Source organism: Tursiops truncatus, chromosome 2, assembly GCF_011762595.2.
Source record: "Tursiops truncatus isolate mTurTru1 chromosome 2, mTurTru1.mat.Y, whole genome shotgun sequence".
In the NCBI taxonomy this organism is placed as follows: Eukaryota; Metazoa; Chordata; class Mammalia; order Artiodactyla; family Delphinidae; genus Tursiops; species Tursiops truncatus.
The window spans coordinates 156,652,725-156,670,946 of NC_047035.1; the positions used below are offsets into that span (position 1 = coordinate 156,652,725).

At 43.6% G+C, this 18,222-nt stretch overlaps 1 protein-coding gene and 1 non-coding gene across 4 annotated transcripts in view; both read left to right on the forward strand.

The window, feature by feature from the left end:
• The window catches only part of CDC123 (cell division cycle 123), a 58,311-nt gene extending 43,859 nt beyond the window's left edge, over positions 1–14,452 (forward strand). For all 3 annotated transcript variants that reach the window (XM_019933265.3, XM_019933263.3, XM_019933264.3), the window contains 3 exons: positions 9,731–9,856; positions 13,288–13,425; positions 14,207–14,452. In XM_019933265.3, coding sequence (XP_019788824.1) covers positions 9,731–9,856; positions 13,288–13,425; positions 14,207–14,233 — 291 coding nt within the window. In that variant the 3' untranslated portion in view covers positions 14,234–14,452. The remainder of the gene's footprint in view (positions 1–9,730; positions 9,857–13,287; positions 13,426–14,206) is intronic.
• Positions 14,453–17,822: 3,370 nt separating this feature from the next.
• On the forward strand, positions 17,823–17,895 carry TRNAG-UCC (transfer RNA glycine (anticodon UCC)). The gene has a single exon. It is a non-coding gene; the product is annotated as a tRNA-Gly (tRNA).
• Positions 17,896–18,222: the final 327 nt, after the last annotated feature.

Below are 18,222 nucleotides of genomic sequence, written 5' to 3' on the forward strand. Positions count from 1 at the left end.
GGAAGGTTGTGCTTTTCTAAGAATTTGACAACATTTCTTCCAGGTTGTCCATTTTATTGGCATACAGTTGCTTGTAGTAATCTTTCATGATCCTTTGTATTTCTTCAGTGTCAGTTGTTACTTCTCCTTTTTCATTTCTAATTGTATTGATTTGAGTCTTCTCCCTTTTTTTCTTGATGAGTCTGGCTAATGGTTTATCAATTTTGTTTATCTTCTCAAAGAACCAGCTTTTAGTTTTGTTGATCTTTGCTGTTGTTTCCTTTATTTTCTTTTTCATTTATTTCTGATTTCATCTTTATGATTTCTTTCCTTCTGCTAACTTTGGGGGTTTTTTTGTTCTTCTTTCTCTAATTGCTTTAGGTGTAAGGTTAGGTTGTTTATTTGAGATGTTTCTTGTTTCTTAAGGTAGGATTGTATTGCTATAAACTTCCCTCTTAGAACTGCTTTTGCTGCATCCCATAGGTTTTGGGTTGTCGTGTTTTCATTGTCATTTGTTTCTAGGTATTTTTTTATTTCCTCTTTGATTTCTTCAGTGATCTCTTGGTTATTAGGTAGTGTGTTGTTTAGCCTCCATGTGTTTGTATTTCTTACAGATTTTTACCTGTAATTGGTATCTAGTCTCATAGTGTTGTGGTTGGAAAAGATACTTGATACAATTTCAATTTTCTTAAATTTACCAAGGCTTGATTTGTGACCCAAGATATGATCTATCCTGGAGAATGTTCCATGAGCACTTGAGAAGAATGTGTATTCTGTTGTTTTTGGATGGAATGTCCTATAAATATCAATTAAGTGCATCTTGTTTAATGTATCATTTAAAGCTTGTGTTTCCTTATTTATTTTCATTTTGTATGATCTGTCCATTGGTGAAAGTGGGGTGTTAAAGTCCCCTACTATGATTGTGTTACTGTCGATTTCCTCTTTTATGGCTCTTAGTATTTGCCTTATGTATTGAGGTGCTCCTATGTTGGGTGCATAAATATTTACAATTGTTATATCTTCTTGGATTGATCCCTTGATCAATGTGTCTTTCTTTGTCTCTTGTAATAGTCTTTGTTATAAAGTCTATTTTGTCTGATATGAGAATTGTTACTCCAGCTTTCTTTTGATTGCCATTTGCATGGAATATCTTTTTCCATCCCCTCACTTTTAGTCTGTATGTGTCCCTAGGTCTAAAATGGGTCTCTTGTAGACAACATATATACGGGTCTTGTTTTTTTTTTTTTTTTTTTAAGAAGATGTTGGGGGTAGGAGTTTATTAATTTATTAATTTATTTTTGCTGTGTTGGGTCTTCGTTTCTGTGCAAGGGCTTTCTCTAGTTGTGGCAAGTGGGGGCACTCTTCATCGCGGTGCGCGGACCTCTCACTGTTGTGGCCTCTCTCGTTGCGGAGCACAGGCTCCAGATGCGCAGGCTCAGTAGTTGTGGCTCACAGGCCTAGTTGCTCCACGGCATGTGGGATCCTCCCAGACCAGGGCTCGAACCCGTGTCCCCTGCATTGGCAGGCAGATTCTCAACCGCTGCGCCACCAGGGAAGCCCCAGGTCTTGTTTTTATATCCATTCAACCGGTCTGTATCTTTTGGTTGGAGTATTTAAGCCATTTAAATTTAAGGTAATTACCGATATGTGTGTTCCTATTCCCATTTTCTTAATTGTTTTGGGTTTGTTATTGTAGGTCTTTTCCTTCTCTTGTGTTTCCTGCCTAGAGAAGTTCCTTTAGCATTTGTTGTAAAGCTGGTTTGGTGGTGCTGAATTCTCTTAGCTTTTGCTTCTCTGTAAAGATTTTAATTTCTCTGTCAAATCTGAATGAGATCCTTGCTGGGTAGAGTAATCTTGGTTGTAGGTTTTTCTCCTTCATCACTTTAAGTATGTCCTGCCTCTCCCTTCTGGCTTGCAGAGTTTCTGCTGAAAGATCAGCTATTAACCTTATGGGGATTCCTTTATGTGTTATTTATTGTTTTTCCCTTGCTGCTTTTAATATCTGTTCTTTGTATTTAATTTTTGATAGTTTGATTTTATTTATTTATATATTTTTTGCGGTACACGGGCCTCTCACTGTTGTGGCCTCTCCTGTTGTGGAGCACAGGCTCTGGACATGCAGGCTCAGCAGCCATGGCTCACGGGCCCAGCCACTCCGCGGCATGTGGGATCTTCCTGGACCAGGGCACGAACCTGTGTCCCCTGCATCGGCAGGTGGACTCTCAACCACTGCGCCACCAGGGAAGCCCTGATAGTTTGATTAGTAAGTGTCTTGGCGTGTTTCTCCTTGGATTTATCCTGTATCGGACCCTCTGTGCTTCCTGGACTTGATTAACTATTTCCTTTCCGATATTAGGGAAGTTTTCAAGTATAATCTCTTCAAATATTTTCTCAGTCCCTTTCTTTTTCTCTTCTTCTTCTGAGACCCCTATAATTCAAATGTTAGTGCATTTAATGTTGTCCCAGAGGTCTCTGAGACTGTCCTCAATTCTTTTCCTTCTTTTTTCTTTATTCTGCTCTGCAGTAGTTATTTCCACTATTTTATCTTCCAGGTCCCTTATCTGTTCTTCTGCCTCAGTTATCCTGCTATTGATCCCTTCTAGAGAATTTTTAATTTCATTTATTGTGTTGTTCATCACTGTTTGTTTGCTCTTTAGTTCTTCTAGGTCCTTGTTAAACATTTCTTGTATTTTCTCCATTCTATTTCCAGGATTTTGGATCGTCTTTACTACCATTATTCTGAATTCTTTTTCAGAAAGACTGCCTATTTCCTCTTCATTTGTTAGGTCTGGTGGGTTTTTATCTTGCTCTTTCATCTGTGGTGTGTTTCTCTGTGTTCTCATTTTGCTTAACCTACTGTGTTTGGGGTCTCCTTTTCACAGGCTGCAGGTTCATAGTTCCCGTTGTTTTGGTGTCTGTCCCCAGTGGCTAAGGTTGGTTCAGTGGGTTGTGTAAGCTTCCTGGTGGAGGGGACTAGTGCCTGTGTTCTCGTGGGTGAGGCTGGATCTTGTCTTTCTGTTGGGCAGGTCCACGTCTGGTGGTGTTTTTTGGGGTGTCTGTGGCCTTACTATGATTTTAGGCAGCCTCTGTGCTAATGGATGGGTTGTGTTCCTGTCTTGCTAGTTGTTTGGCATAGGGTGTCCAGCACTGTAGCTTCCTGGTCGTTGAGTGGAGCTGGGTCTTGGCGTTCATATGGAGATCTCTGGGAGATTTTTGCTGTTTAATATTATGTGGAGCTGGGAGGTCTCTTGTGGACCTGTGTCCTGAACTTGACTCTCCCACCTCAGTGGCACAGCCCTGATGCCTGGCTGCAGCACCAAGAGCCTGTCCTCCACACAGATCAGAATAAAAGGGAGCAAAAACAGAAAAAAAGAAAGAAGAAGATAAAAGAAAAGTTAATAAAATAAAAAATAATTATTAAGAGAAAAATTTTAAAAAGTAAAAAAAAAAAAAAAGGACAGGCAGAACCCTAGGACAAATGGTAAAAGCAAAGCTATACAGACAAAATCACACCCAGAAGCATACACATACACACTCACAAAAAGAGAAAAGGGGAAAAAAATATATATTTATCGTTGCTCCGAAAGTCCACCTCCTCAATTTGGGATGATTCGTTTATTCAGGTATTCCACAGATGCAGGTACATCAAGTTGACTGTGGAGATGTAATCCGCTGCTCCTGAGGCTGCTGGGAGAGACTTCCCTTTCTCTTTGTTCTCACAGCTCCCGGGGCTCAGCTTTGGATTTGGACCCGCCTCTCCGTGTATGTCGCCTGAGGGCATCTGTTCTTCGCTCAGACAGGACGGGGTTAAAGGAGCAGCTGATTCGGGGGCTCTGGCTCACTCAGGACGGGGCGAGGGGGGGGTGCGGATGTGGGGCAAGCCTGCGGCGGCAGAGGCCGGCGTGACGTTGCACCAGCCTGAGGCGCACCGTGCGTTCTCCCGGGGAAGTTGTTCCTGGATCCCGGGACCCTGGCAGTGGCAGGCTGCACAGGCTCCCGGGAGGGGAGGTGTGGATAGTGACCTGTGCTTGCGCACAGGCTTCTTGGTGGCGGCAGCAGCAGCCTTAGCGTCTCATGCCCGTCTCTGGGGTCCGCGCTGTTAGCCTTGGCTCGCGCGCATCTCTGGAGCTCCTTTAAGCGGTGCTCTTAATCCCCTCTCCTCGAGCTCCCCGAAACAGTGGTCTCTTGCCTCTTCGGCAGCTCCAGACTTTTTCCCGGACTTCCTCCCGGCTAGCCGTGGTGCACTCAGCCCCTGCAGGCTGTGTTCACGCCGCCAACCCCAGTCCTCTCCCTGCCATCCGACCTAAGCCCGAGCCTCAGCTCCCAGCCCCCGCCCGGCCCAGCGGGGGAGCAGACAAGCCTCTCGGGCTGGTGAGTGCTGGTCGGCCCTGACCCTCTGTGCGGAATCTCCCCGCTTTGCCCTCCGCACCCCTGTTGCTGCGCTCTCCTCTGCGGCTCCGAAGCTTTCCCCCTCCGCCACCCGCAGTCTCCACCCGCGAAGGGGCTTCCTAGTGTGTGGAAAACTTTCCTCCTCCACGGCTCCCTCCCACTGGTGCAGATCACGTCCCTATTCTTTTGTCTCTGTTTTTTTTTTCCTTTTGCCCTACCCAGGTACGTGGGGAGTTTCTTGCCCTTTGGGAGGTCTGAGGTCTGCTGCCAGCATTCATTACGTGTTCTGTAGGAGCTGTTCCACGTGTAGATGTATTTCTGATGTATTTGTGGGGAGGAAGATGATCTCCGCGTCTTACCCTTCCGCCATCTTGAAGCTCCTCCCACGTGTGTGTCTTCACGGGTGATGACATTTGTTAAGAGTTAGAAAGAGGAGGCATGAACTGAGATGTGGTACTAGAGATGTCACCTGGCAGAGTTTCAGCTTAGTGGAAACAAATCTCAGAGAAAGAACGGGGAGCTGGCACAGTAGAATGGGTAGGAACCTGAGCTGCTGTGCGCCCATGGCTCTGTTCTAAAGCCGGACCCCGGCCACATCCAGTCAGTCACGCACCATTGTTTATCGAGAGCCTGTCCTGTGTTAGATGCTGGGCTTCTAACAAGCAGCTTCCAACCAGATGATCTCTCGACTGTCAAGGAGCTTATCTTCGAGACTTAAGCGTTCCAGGATTGGCCTGGTAGCGAGCAGGATGGAATCAGTGAGGGAGGGAGGGAACCTAGCCCATTGCCCTGAATGTGCGGCTCAGAAGAGCTTTATTCTCATTTAATTCAGCATCTCCCTTAGTCCATACCACCCTGTGAGTTGTGTTATTTGTTCCCATTGTTCAGATATTCAGTCTGAAGCATTTCTGTTCTAATGCACTTATATTTAATGGCATTTGAAAATTTGGGGTTTGCTGGGGTGTCTCAGTATTTCCCTGGCACATGTCCAGGTCTGCTGTGGTTCAGTAGGGCTGGCATGTCCGTGCACATGTGTGAGTTGGTGAAACAGTAAATGTCTTAAGTGAAGTTGGACATGGACGTCAGTAATTATGACTGTGATCTGACAGAACTGAAAGCAGTTTGCGTGCTTTTAAATTGGGAAACACGCCAGTGTAAACATCCTGACGGTTTCTGAGAAGAGATGTCAGCCATGATGTAAAACTCATTTGCCTTCATTCAGTGGTACGTGTATCACTATTTCTTAGACATTGTCTTGAATATATAATTTTATGGCTACTGTTGTGAGAAAGCTAACTCTTCTTTTATGTTGTCTCTGATCTGAAGTATAACCAAAGTGTATCTAGGCTTGGTGACACTCTGATGTGTCCACGTTCTGACAGCAACTGGGCAGGTGGACTCAGTGTTGAGAGCTTCTACCTGCCCGGTATGTCAGAGCTACAGCGCCCCATCCAGTAGGTCTGGGACGAGGCCTTGGAATATGTATTTTAAGAAGCTTCTTGGAAGCAACCTAAGGGTCCATCATCGGATGAATGGATAAAGAAGATGTGGCACATATATACAAAGGAATATTACTCAGCCATAAAAAGAAACGAAATTGAGTTATTTGTAGTGAGGTGGATGGACCTAGAGACTGTCATACAGAGTGAAGTAAGTCAGAAAGAGAAAAACAAATGCCATATGCTAACACATACATATGGAATCTAAGAAAAAAAAAAAAACGGTCATGAAGAACCTAGGGGTAAGACGGGAATAAAGATACAGACCTACTAGAGAATGGACTTGAGGATATGGGGAGGGAGAATGGTAAGCTGTGACAAAGCAAGAGAGTGGCATGGACATATATACACTACCAAACGTAAAATAGATAGCTAGTGGGAAGCAGTCACATAGCACAGGGAGATCAGCTCAGCTCAGTGCTTTGTGACTACCTAGAGTGGTGGGATAGGGAGGGTGGGAGGGAGGGAGACGCAAGAGGGAAGAGATATGGGAACATACGTATACGTATAACTGATTCACTTTGTTATAAAGCAGAAACTAACACACCATTGTAAAGCAATTATACTCCAATAAAGATGTTTAAAAAAAAGAATAAATCTTAATGTATACCAATTTAAAAAAATCATTTAGGAGTTTGGGGGAATCCCAGAATGGAATGCAGAAACTGAGAAAAGAATTTAAATGTATTACAAATCCCAGTTGTGGGACATTCTGCAGAATGTCTGACCAGTAATCTGCAAAACTGTCAAGGTCATTGAAAACAAGAGTCTGAGAGACTGTGAAAACCAAGAGAAGCCTAAGGAGACATGACCATTAAATGTGATGTGGTATCGCTGATGAGATCCTAGAACAGGAAAAGGAAATTAGAATACAGTTAAGAAAAATAAAAGACAAACCAAGAGCTGGGAGAAAATATGTGCAATACACATTTCTGATAAAGAACTTCTATCTAAAATTACACAAATAACTCTTAAAACTCAACAACAACAAACAAGAACTAAATTTAAAAACTGGGCGGAGTACATTAAAACTCTCTGTACTATATTTGCAGTAACTCTATAAATCTAAAACTGTTCTAAAATAAAAGTTTATTTTTAAAGAAAAAAAAGCTTCTTAAGTGATGATAATGCACAACTAGAATTTAGAATAACTACTTTAGGTACTTGAAAAATGATTCGGGTCCCCCTATGTATTTTTTTTTGGTATGGTTATTGTCTTGTTATTAATTTCATTGCTTTTGGGGATGAATATCATCTTGTATCTTTGATATTGTTGAGAATGGATCTGCAGCCTCATCATTTTTTATTTTTTATTTCTGTCTTACGAGTGATTGAGAAAGAAAGTACAATTTCTAATGTGCTAAGTATTCTTTAGATATTTGTTAGATTAAGCTTGTTAATGTCATTAGTGTGAAAATATACATAGAAGGTCTGATTCTTAACCTTGCTCCTCTGCACTCCTATGGTATTAGTTTCTTATGTATCCTTCCAGTATTTCTTGATGCAAAAACAAGCAGGATACTTATTTTTTTCCATCTTTCTTACACAAGAGTTAGCATATGATATACGCTTGCACCTTGCTTTTTATACTTTTTAAAAACAGTGTATCTTGCAGAGCTTTCCATTTTCTTACAAGGCATAGTATTTCGTTATGTGGATGTACTGTCTAGTTTGATGAGTCACTTCCCTATGGATGAATGCTTAGCTTGTTTCTAGTCTTTTACACACTGTGCTGTGGTGAACAGTCCATATACTGGTGTGTGCACATGTGTGCATGTCCTGGTCTGAACTGAACTCTTTCAAGGAGTAGACTCTTTATGCCCTTTATGCCCATATGATCTTTATGCCCTCATGCCTGGCACGGTGTTTGGTGCATAGAGATTTAATTGGGTGGATGGAGGGGTGGTCCGTTGGTTGATATTAGGAAGGTCGGTGTGACCACTCTTGTCTGATGGGTTGCCTAAAAGCAGAATTTCTCAGGATGTTTTGTTCCTGAGGTGTGACATGAAAAACGTATTACAGGTTTGAAATCCTTATCTTGATAGTTTTATGCCTGATTACAGCTGGCTTATTTTTCTTTAAACTAGAGGATGGCTTCTGAACTACAGAACAAATTCTGCCAGCTATCAGTCCTAACAGTGGTGATTTTATTTGTTTTTTACAATGTGGCATATTTTTAGTTTATACGGCTAAATATTCTGATGCTAACAGGTGCAAAAGTTTTTTTTTCTTTCTTTTTAATAAGGAGATAGTTTTACTGGTTATAAAATCTCAAGTCGAAATGGTTTGAATTTTAGAAAGTACTCATTTTGTTGAAATAACATACAGTATATCAGAGACATCTGAGTAATCGCTGAAAAAGCAAAGCTGAAATCATACCAAGGAGTTGATTGATGGCTGACATTATTTCACGTAGTCAGAGAAGGTACGAGTGGGCACCAAACAGAAGTGAGGATACAAGTCAAGTGGCAAGAAGGAATTGCAGGGTTTCTCCCGGGGATTGTAGAAACCAGGAAACTTAGCCAATGGTATATGGTAGAAACTTCCTGCAGTAGTTCTTTGCCTCTTATTAGAGGTTTCTAGTTTGCAGCCAATCCTAGGAAGATGTTTCATCTTTCTTAAACTTTTCCTTTAACACAGATGAGAAACAGTGCTAGATATTAGGAATGCTGGCTTAGCAGTCCAGTTCCTTTTCAATTTCACACATGCGCGGCTGATCAAGACACGACTGCTACATATTTACAGAAAAAACTACCAACAACAAAACGGTACGATTAAATAAATGTCTCAGTGAGAAAAATCAAAAGGAGCAAAGATAAAAGTTTCAACGAAACATTTATCTAGTAAAATGTCACATAACGTCTCCGTGATCAAATGTGTTGACTTTAATCTCCTGGCAGGATTTCACAGATTCTCCAGCTCCTTTACGTCGGTGCTCTGCCACTTTATACCAAGGTGCAAAGGTGCAGACTGTCTGACTTGGGTCAGAGGTGTCCTTTCCCTGAGGCTGGACCCTATCACTTTGGCCATCGCTACTCTCAGAGTAGGAGAAGATGGCTTTTCCTTTAAAGGTTGATTTCTTTTCTTCATCTCCCTTTCATGTACCATCAAGTTCTGTCATGCAGAGAAAACAGTTATTACATTGAAATGAAAGACAGCTGAGCATTTTCTTATGTCTTTCGTGTGTTTAAAAAAAACAAGCCTCGGGCTTCCCTGGTGGCGCAGTGGTTGAGAGTCCGCCTGCCGATGCAGGGGACACGGGTTCGTGCCCCGGTCCAGGAAGATCCCACATGCCGCAGAGCGGCTGGGCCCGTGAGCCATGGCCGCTGAGGCTGCGCGTCCGGAGCCTGTGCTCTGTGACGGGAGAGGCCACAACAGTGAGAGGCCCCGGTACCGCAAAAAAACAAACAAACAAAAAAAAACAAGCCTTTGCAGAAACCTCTCAGGGCTCAGGGATGGTGCTGAGAACTGCTGGCCTCTTCATGAAAGATCATTGAAGTCACCCTTGAGAGCATTGCAGTCATGCTACTTCGGTGGAACCATTTTGTGAGATTTTCCTTTCCCTGCTTGGGTTTTTGACATAAAATTCTCGTGTGATTGGAGGCGGAAGTCTACATATATGTCTTCATCGGGCTTTCCTCCTTCATCTCTCCTCCGCCTTTATGGGCGGCCTCCCCTTTGGCGCTGTGCCTGCACCACTTAGACAGGCGGCCCCTTCTCAGATGGGGCCTGGAGGAAACTGTCTTTTGAAAGAAGTGATATGATTTTTAAGATGACCTTTTGGGTAGAATAAGATGATCTTTCTGATAAGCCAGATTACAGACTTTATTTTATACTTATTGATCTTTCTTTCTGTACTGCAGGGGAAGGTGTGGCTGATTGATTTTAATCCATTTGGTGAAGTCACAGATGCGCTGCTGTTTACTTGGGACGAACTGTTATCTGGAAGAAACTTAAAGGGTGATTTTAGTGAAGAAGCCCTGGAGCAGGTAAGATGATCGGAAAGATCCCCAGGAAGCCTGTCAGTCCACTGAGGAATTGCTTGCTGGTTCTCCAGGCGCTGACACAGATTTACTCATAGATGCTTTGCTGAGTTCTTCGTTTCATACTCTCTCGTGAATGTTTTCTGGCTTTCACAAAATAGTTGTATTAGAGAAAGGGTGTGCGCTTTGATTTCTTCACTTCACTTTGTCTAAAGTGAAGATGATCATCTGATAGTTTCTTTTCTGGTTATTTTTCTTTCTCTTGGCTCTTCTGTCCTGCCCACCTGAGAATCCGGACCGTGGGTCAGGTCACGCATCTGTTTATTCTGGTCCCAGCCCCGGGCTGCCACGCACGGTTAGAGGGATGTCGCCCAGATGCGCAGACGGGGCGGGGAGGGGGCTTGTCCCAGTCACCACCCCCAGCTTCCTGTGGGCTCTGACCGCAGGTTCTGTCGCCCTCACCAACGTCCCCTCCTGCTGTCCACGGTGGCCGTTCCACGCACTCCACGCTCCTCTGAGCTTCCGTCCGTCACTCCTGTCCTCCTCAGCAGCTGCTTTCATGTCTTCCCTCTTAGGAAAAGAGAATCCATCGGTGAGAACTCACTCCGTTAAACTGTCGTCAAACCTACAGACTTACCTGCATCCTTCCTTCCGAGTCTCGTCTCTGCCCCTGCGTCTCTCCAGGTTCCTGGGGCTACCATCTGTCTTCTTTCCTTTTTCCAGTCTCTTCCTTTCTCTGTAAGCAAGTAACCGTGTTCTGACGCCTCCTGTCATAGAAAGCAAGACTTCCCTCAGCCCCGTAATGCCTGCTCATTTTTAAAGGAAATTCTAAAGTCACGCATAATCCCACCTCCTCGAGAACCACCGTTAATATTCTGGTGTGTAACCTGCCTGCACATACACACGAGGCTTTCTAAAGTAAACGCGAGCGCTCTGCGTCTACAGCTCTGTCCACGGAGCTCTTCATTTCGTACTCTCTCGTGAGTGTTTTCTGTCTTTTACAAAATATTTTTATTTTCACACGGTTGTTTAAAAACACGCAGAGAGAATTAGAAAGAGGCGAGACTTGAAATCCTACTACCTAGAAATTGCCATTCTTACCACCTCTGTTAAGGTTTTCTGGGCATTTTTTGTGTATATACACATGCGTGTGCACACATTATTTTGGCAGTGGGCTCCTGCGAGTTCCTCTCCTGCTGTCGGGCCACTTGCTAGTCCTGTGGCCACCGCTCCCCAGCCCCCTTGCCGCCGGGCCTCCCCTGGCTCCCCCCGCTTCGCCACCCCCCCCCGCCCCGCCCCCGGTTCCGAAGAAACTGCTTGTGGTGAGGGCTCCACCAACGTGTCAGGAATTCCAGCGAGCAGTGCACGGCCCTGCTCTTCCTTAACGCTGGGCCGCATCTGAGCTGTTACCTCTTGTTCCTATCACACCCTTTCCCCTGGTTTCCGCGATGCCTGCTCGCCTCCCGGCTTTCTTCCTGCTTCTCCGGCTGCTGCCTTGCCCTCTGGGAACATCTTTCCTTCTGTCTGTCTCTGATATAGTCCTTTTCATCCTTACTCTGTCCCGGGCCGTCCTGGGCCTTGTTTTTCTAGATCTGACCGTGGTCCCTCTTTTCCACATCAAGGCGCTTGCCCTGCTGTGTGGGCCTCGCCTGCGGACTTGCCTGCCTCCTGCCTCGGGCTGTAGGTTTCCGAGCCCATTGATGGGGTCTCTGTTCTCCATGTGTCTTCGGGGCTGCACACAGTGCCAGGCACAGCTAAGGTTGATCAAATTAGTGAATGAAGGGATCTTATTCCTGCTGGCATCTTAAGAGTTGTGGGCCATTAAATCTGAGCGTCAAGGAAGAAGATTTGGCACAAGGTTATTTTTTTTTCGGTACGCGAGCCTCTCACTGTTGTGGCCTCTCCTGTTGCGGAGCACAGGCTCCGGACGCGCAGGTTCAGTGGCCATGGCTCACGGGCCCAGGCGCTCCGCGGCATGTGGGATCCTCCCGGACCGGGGCACGAACCCATGTCCCCTGCATCGGGAGGTGGACTCTCAACCACTGCGCCACCAGGGAAGCCCACACAAGGTTATTTTTAAATATGAGGGACAGAGTTATTGGATAGAAACAGTTTGCACAAGATTCACTGTATGATCCAAATTCATTCATTCTTCCTTCCCTCCCTCCCTCCCTTTCTTTCTTCTTAATGTAAACAACCTCATATTGGAGGTTGGGGATGACAGAAGGGCAACAGGAACTGGCCCCTGCCTTTCCCCAGCATCACCTCCCGTCTGTCCTCCACCGCAAAGAGATCTGCCTTCCTTTTGTTCCTCGAAGCCACAAAGCCCTGCCTGGCCTTCAGGTCTTTGCACTGGTCGTTTCCACTGCCTCCAAAGCCGTGTTCACTCCCAGACCTCACGAGGCTGCTTTCCTCCTACTTCTCAGTTCTCAGTCCAGACGTCGCCTCCTGAGCAAGGTCCCACCTGGCCCCCCTCAAGAGGAGTCTACATGGTTCTCCTCTTACCATAGTGCCCTGCTCTTTTGTTTTTATAACACTTTTTACTCTCTGGAACAAGCTTGTTAATTTATTATTTGCTTGCTTGGTGGCTGTCTACCATCTTGTTTTCCAGTTTTTCTCCCACCCCTAGAACAAGGTCCAGCAGACGGGTTTCATGAGTACTTGTCAGATGGCTGGTCTGTCTGTCATAAGGTGTGGCCTGCTTTCTAGGGCTCCATGGTCCTGTTCCACCCAAGTTCCCGGCCTGTCTCCACATGCTAGACACGATCCATCCCTCACCTAGGTCTCTGCCACCCATGAAGCCCAAACACAAGGCCTCTGACTCTGAAATCCTTTTCAGCACCAGGCAACATGTGAATATCCTATGCAAGACTCAGAGCATGTACAGTAAAGAATGTGAAGACTTGTTAAATATGATCCTTGAATTTGCAGTTTTACATAGGTGCTGAGAGGAATCTACAAATAAGTCTGTAAAATGCCGTGAGAAAAGCACAGCAGCGTTAGGGGTTCAGAGCACTCGTTCGCCCTTACTGTTGACTCTGTTCTCTAAGGCGTATTTCCAGCAGTGCACCTGTGGAAAGTGACAATGTTTATAAAGCATGCTGGCCTGTGTGGGACCACTCGAGGCAGCCTCAGGCCTGGAGAGACCCACAGCCCTTCATGGCCATGGTGGCTGCACACCCAGCACTCAGGGACCACCTAGCCCCCTGCAGGGACTCTGGCTTCAGATACCTTAGATGTGTATTTTCTTGTGAACATGTGGAAGTATTTTTAAAACCTTGGTGCTTTCTTTTACTTCAGTATCTGATTTTCTTCCCTACGTAGTACAGAAGAGGACATGGAGTGGGAATTGCTACACCAGTATCTTTTTCAGTTTGAAGAGTAGACTTAAAAAAGGACTTTCTCAGCGACTTTCCTTTTTCTTTTCCTTTGTAAAGGATGCTCCGGCCTTCCGTTGCACCAACAGCGAGGTCACAGTTCAGCCGAGTCCCTACCTGAGCTGCCGGCTGCCCAAGGACTTTGTGGACCTCTCCACCGGGGAGGACGCTCACAAACTCATCGATTTTCTTAAACTGGTAAGGTTTATGCGTACTTAGTAGGCTGGCCAGCTCTGCTTTCAAGTTGACTCTTTAATATTTCATTTTAGTTATATACCACGTAGACTTTTATTTGATGATTGGGAATTAATGGGCAGGAATTACTAATTGAGGTCATTTTATAATGACATATGTCAAGTAAGCTGAAAGATTAATTTATTGATTAAAATGACAGAAAATGTTTTTTATGTGTATGGTTTGAGTAATTTTCATAATACTTGTAATCTTGAAGAAAGTATGTATAGTTGACCCTTAAACAACCAGGGGAAAATACACATATGATTTATAATGAACGCTTCGTATCCACGGTTCTGCATCCATGGATTCAGCCGGCGGTGGGTCCTCGGTACCGTAGTATTCGCTACTGAAGCAAATCCACATGTAAGTGGCCTGTGAAGTTCAAACCCATGTTGTTCAAGGGTGAACTGTATACTGTTATAGGGCTGAGAGCAGATCAGATCTCTCCTATGGGTACTCCAGGGGGAAGGTGAGTATTTGTATTTGTGTGTGTTTCTGGGTGGGAATATTTGTACATAAAGAAGAAAGAGAAGAAAATGTTCAAATATCTTGAGGATAATGTGCCCAGGAGCCAAAGTGATAAACTACTTTAATGAACTACATAAGGCGTGGGTTTTTTTTTCCATGATAATTTTCAACCACATCTAGAAAATTATACTTGCTGACAGAAAAAGCGATCTTGGCTGAACAAATATCCCAATTAGAATGTGCTGTTTTAATGCATCTTGGTTTCCTTTGACAGAAAAGGAATCAGCAAGAGGATGACTGATTAGCATGCTAGAGTTCAAGGCCAAGTCACACAGGAAACCACTGCTGCTTCTGGAGGCCGTACATAGTCCACAACCTCCTATTAACCCAGTCAGCGGGGGAGGGGGAGGGGGCAGCGTGGAAGTCAGTGGCTTTTTATATTCATGTATAAAACGGGGGAAATGGAGGGCCTTTGCTACTTGTAAAAATAACACAATAAATAGATCTTAAACCTAGGAAACCATCCTGTTCTGATGATAAAATACTTTCTATGAAATACCTTGTTCTTTAGGTTCAGTCTATTTATTTTATCTCTGTTCCTTGTGCTATTTTTTTTATACCTGGCAGGTAGCTGGGCAAGTTTATATTTGTTATACAGAAATGGGTTCTTTCTTTATCATTACTTTTCCCATTGAAAAAATAGAACCTTATATTACTATAGAAAATATTTTTCCTACCTTGAGGATTTTCATGTAATTTTTCTATCAGTTGAGCTTCAGTTTGGGTATAGTTAAAATAATACAGACTTCTCAAACTGTCAACCATGAATTTCAGTATAGTACCTTAATGTGTATCCCTAAAACTATCACAGGCATAATTCAGCCTTTCAAACAATTATTGGAATTTGGGGGGCGGTAGATTCACTTTTTGAGGCCACCGTTTTAGTAATTCTTCAGTGTCGTGACTGATGATGATATGTCAGCGATACCTGATTTACTCAGCACTCACTAAATGCTAAGACGCTCTGCTAAGTGCTCTTTATGTGGTATTTTACATCACGGAGCAATTTAAGAAAACAGACGTTACAGTTTCCTAGGGTATCTATCTAATGTGGTATCAAAGAATATTTTACTAGTTGGAGGTATGTTTCTCAACATCAGAGAGCATGTGCTCCCATAGAAAGATAACAGAGAGAAGTGGGGCGAAATCTCCCCTTTCTGTGTAGTTACGGCAGATTACGTGTAGTGATGAAAGATATCATTTCTCATTAGGTTATTTCGAATTCTAGCTTGCTGTGTGGTTTCTCCGTTACAGTCACTTGATATTGGTGTTTAAAATGCAAAGATCAAGTGTATCAAATGCCATTTCTGAGGCCAACTGTTTGAGGTATAAGTGCTTCAAAAATATTTTTGTTTTTTAAACTGCTCATGGCCTTCTGTTAACTCATAATGGAGGGATCTATTGTGAGTTGATTTCGTCTTAGCTCCGAAGCTGGCTTCGCCAAGATGACACTTGACCAGTCAAAAAAAGGAAATGTATTTGATACCAATTGAAAAAGTTCAGACTATGTATAATAAAAAGACTCAAGCAAAATTTAGCAAACAGTTTATAGAAAGGACAATTCTTGGTGTAAAACTCATTAACTTTTTACTTTAATTTTCCTGACGGTATGATTGAGTTGAACTCGCACCTCCCTTTTAAAAATGTGATTTGGTACATTGTTTCTGTAGTATATTTAATTCTAGTTGATTATCCTGGTGTTAATATTAAATATAGGATAACATGCAGGAAATATTCTCCTAATTCAGATGTCATTTATGCCTGCCTAAAGATTAGTTTTCGAATCATCCTTTTATTATGTTGGCTTTATCTATTCTTTCTTTGAGGTACCTCAGGTTTGCGCTTGAATTTAGAGAGTGGATACACGTGTGATTCCTTAATCTGGTTCTGAAATCCTGCCTTCGGAAGAGAAGACATTACAGATCTTGATTCTGACAGGTTGGGATAAACACGTTTACTTTGTCCTGCAGGCAGTGGCATGTAGCACAGGCCTCGCCAACAGCAGACTTTGCCAAAAGTTCTGTTTAAAGAAGTGTCATTTGGATTTGCATTTTCTGAGTTCATAGATCTTTCCCATCTACTCAGCTTTTTTTTTTTTTTTGGAAATTGAGGATCATGTCTGTTAAAAAGCAAACAAAGCTTGTGTGACTGAGTTCTTCAGCTTAAATTTGTTTTCTTACCTATAAATTGGGAGAATAATAAACTCATGCCTCCGTTAAATGAGACGTAAAGCTTTTCATGTAGTGCATCGTACGCAAGCCCCTAAGAAATGTCAGCTATTATTACCATTCTGCTTTGCAGACTTCTGTAGTTTAAAGGCAAATTCTTTCTTAACAGAACCAAAAAAATTTTGAGTGGAAAGGGACTTCAGAGATCATTCAGCCCACTTTCTTTTCCTTTTTCCCTCTTTCCCTTTCCTCTTTTTCCCTTCCTTTTTTTTTTACAGAAAACTGCTCACAGAAGTTAAGACTTGTCCAAAATTGTAGCAGAATCAGAACCACAAAAGAACCTCTAGTCTAATGCTGCTCTCTAAGGATTTGTAGCCTAATATTTTTTGTAGATAAGTTTCAACCAGAACAAATTATTATTTTAATAATAAAATTTTCAAAAAGAATTGTTTTTTAAATAAAAGTAAGTACAGATTCGTTTCACACATCTCTGTGCAGAGGAATTAAATAAAAAGATGCTAAATATAGAGAAATTAAATGAAGAAATAACTGAAAGATTTAATTCAATTTCATGTTTGTATTAACTAGGCTGATCTTGAGAGGAGACTTAGCCATCTTTAAACATTTTAAAGACAGAATTCCTATTTAACTAAACGTTTTATTCATGTGTTGTCTTGGCTCATAGAAAACAGTTTCAGTAAGTGTTCTAAGAAAAGAAATAGTGATAAACTCACCCTCCATACGCACTGCAGCTCTATTATGTATACACATTAAGAAGAGGCTTGAGGAATGGCAATATAAGACCTAGTAACAAAAAAGTGGTTGAAGCAGCAGCTAAATGCCCCATGTCATGAACTTAGGCAGTGAGTCTGGCATTAATTACCTGAAGAGAGAATGCATTCAAATGTGTCTTTTTTTTTTTTTAACCAGGGAAACCAAATAAAATGACGCTTCTAAATACATATAGACAGAAAAATTAACAGAGGTGGAACATTAAGGTAAAGATGCTGAGGCAGCGACTTGTTCATCCAGCAGACATTTTTCGGGTCCAGGACAGTGTTAGATGCTGTGTGTACATCTTAAGCGTCCTGCCTTCAGAGACCTAACAGGATACAGGACACCATGATAGACTCGTACGTAAAGAAGGAGGGTTTGATGAGTTGCAGCAACTTGAAGACCTCTGTGGGTGCAGAAAGAGCGGTCAGGGCCTCGTCCAGGTGAGATGTTGGGATTTCATTCTCAGGTGAGGCGGGAGGCCATTGGGAGGTTTACGCAAAGGAGAGACATAATCTCATTTAGGGCTTTGAGGTGTTACTCTGGTTTCTGGGTGGGAAGCGGAGCGATCAGTTAGGAGACAGTGACTCGTGATGGTCAGGGTGGCCCCTGCTGCGGGGGAAGGCGGTGTGAAGACATGAAGTGCAAAGATTGGGAATACAGCCAAGGGGAAGCCCTGATGGGATGTAGGGCGTGAAGGAGAAGGAGGGTGTGAGCTGCCGGGTGGAGGGGAGGCAGTTTTCTAAGCATGAGAAGGAATAAAAGGGAACCAGGTTAGGGAGGGAAATCAAGACCTCCGTCTTGGACATGAAGAATTTGAGATTGCAGTGACTTACCAAGTAAACATGTCGAGAGACAGTTGGATTTAACAATTAGAACTTGGGGAATTCCCTGGTGGTCCAGTGGTTAGGACCCGGCACTTCCACTGCTGTGGGCCCAGGTTCAATCCCTGGTCGGGGAACTAAGGTCCCATGAGCCACACAGTGTGGCTAAAACAACCCCCAAAAAACAATTGGAACTTCTGTGGAACAGTGGGAGCAGATCAAAAGCCTGGTAAATTGGGAAAGAAAGCCAGGGGGTGGCATTATGTCCAGCTATGTGGGACACTGCTAAGAAGTTAGATAAGGCGGGCTTCCCTCATGGCGCAGTGGTTAAGAACCTGCCTGCCAGTGCAACAGACACGGGTTCGAGCCCTGATCCTGGAAGATCCCACATGCCGCAGAGCAACTAAGGCTGTGCGCCACAACTACTGAGCCCACACTCTAGAGCCCACAAGCCACAACTGCTG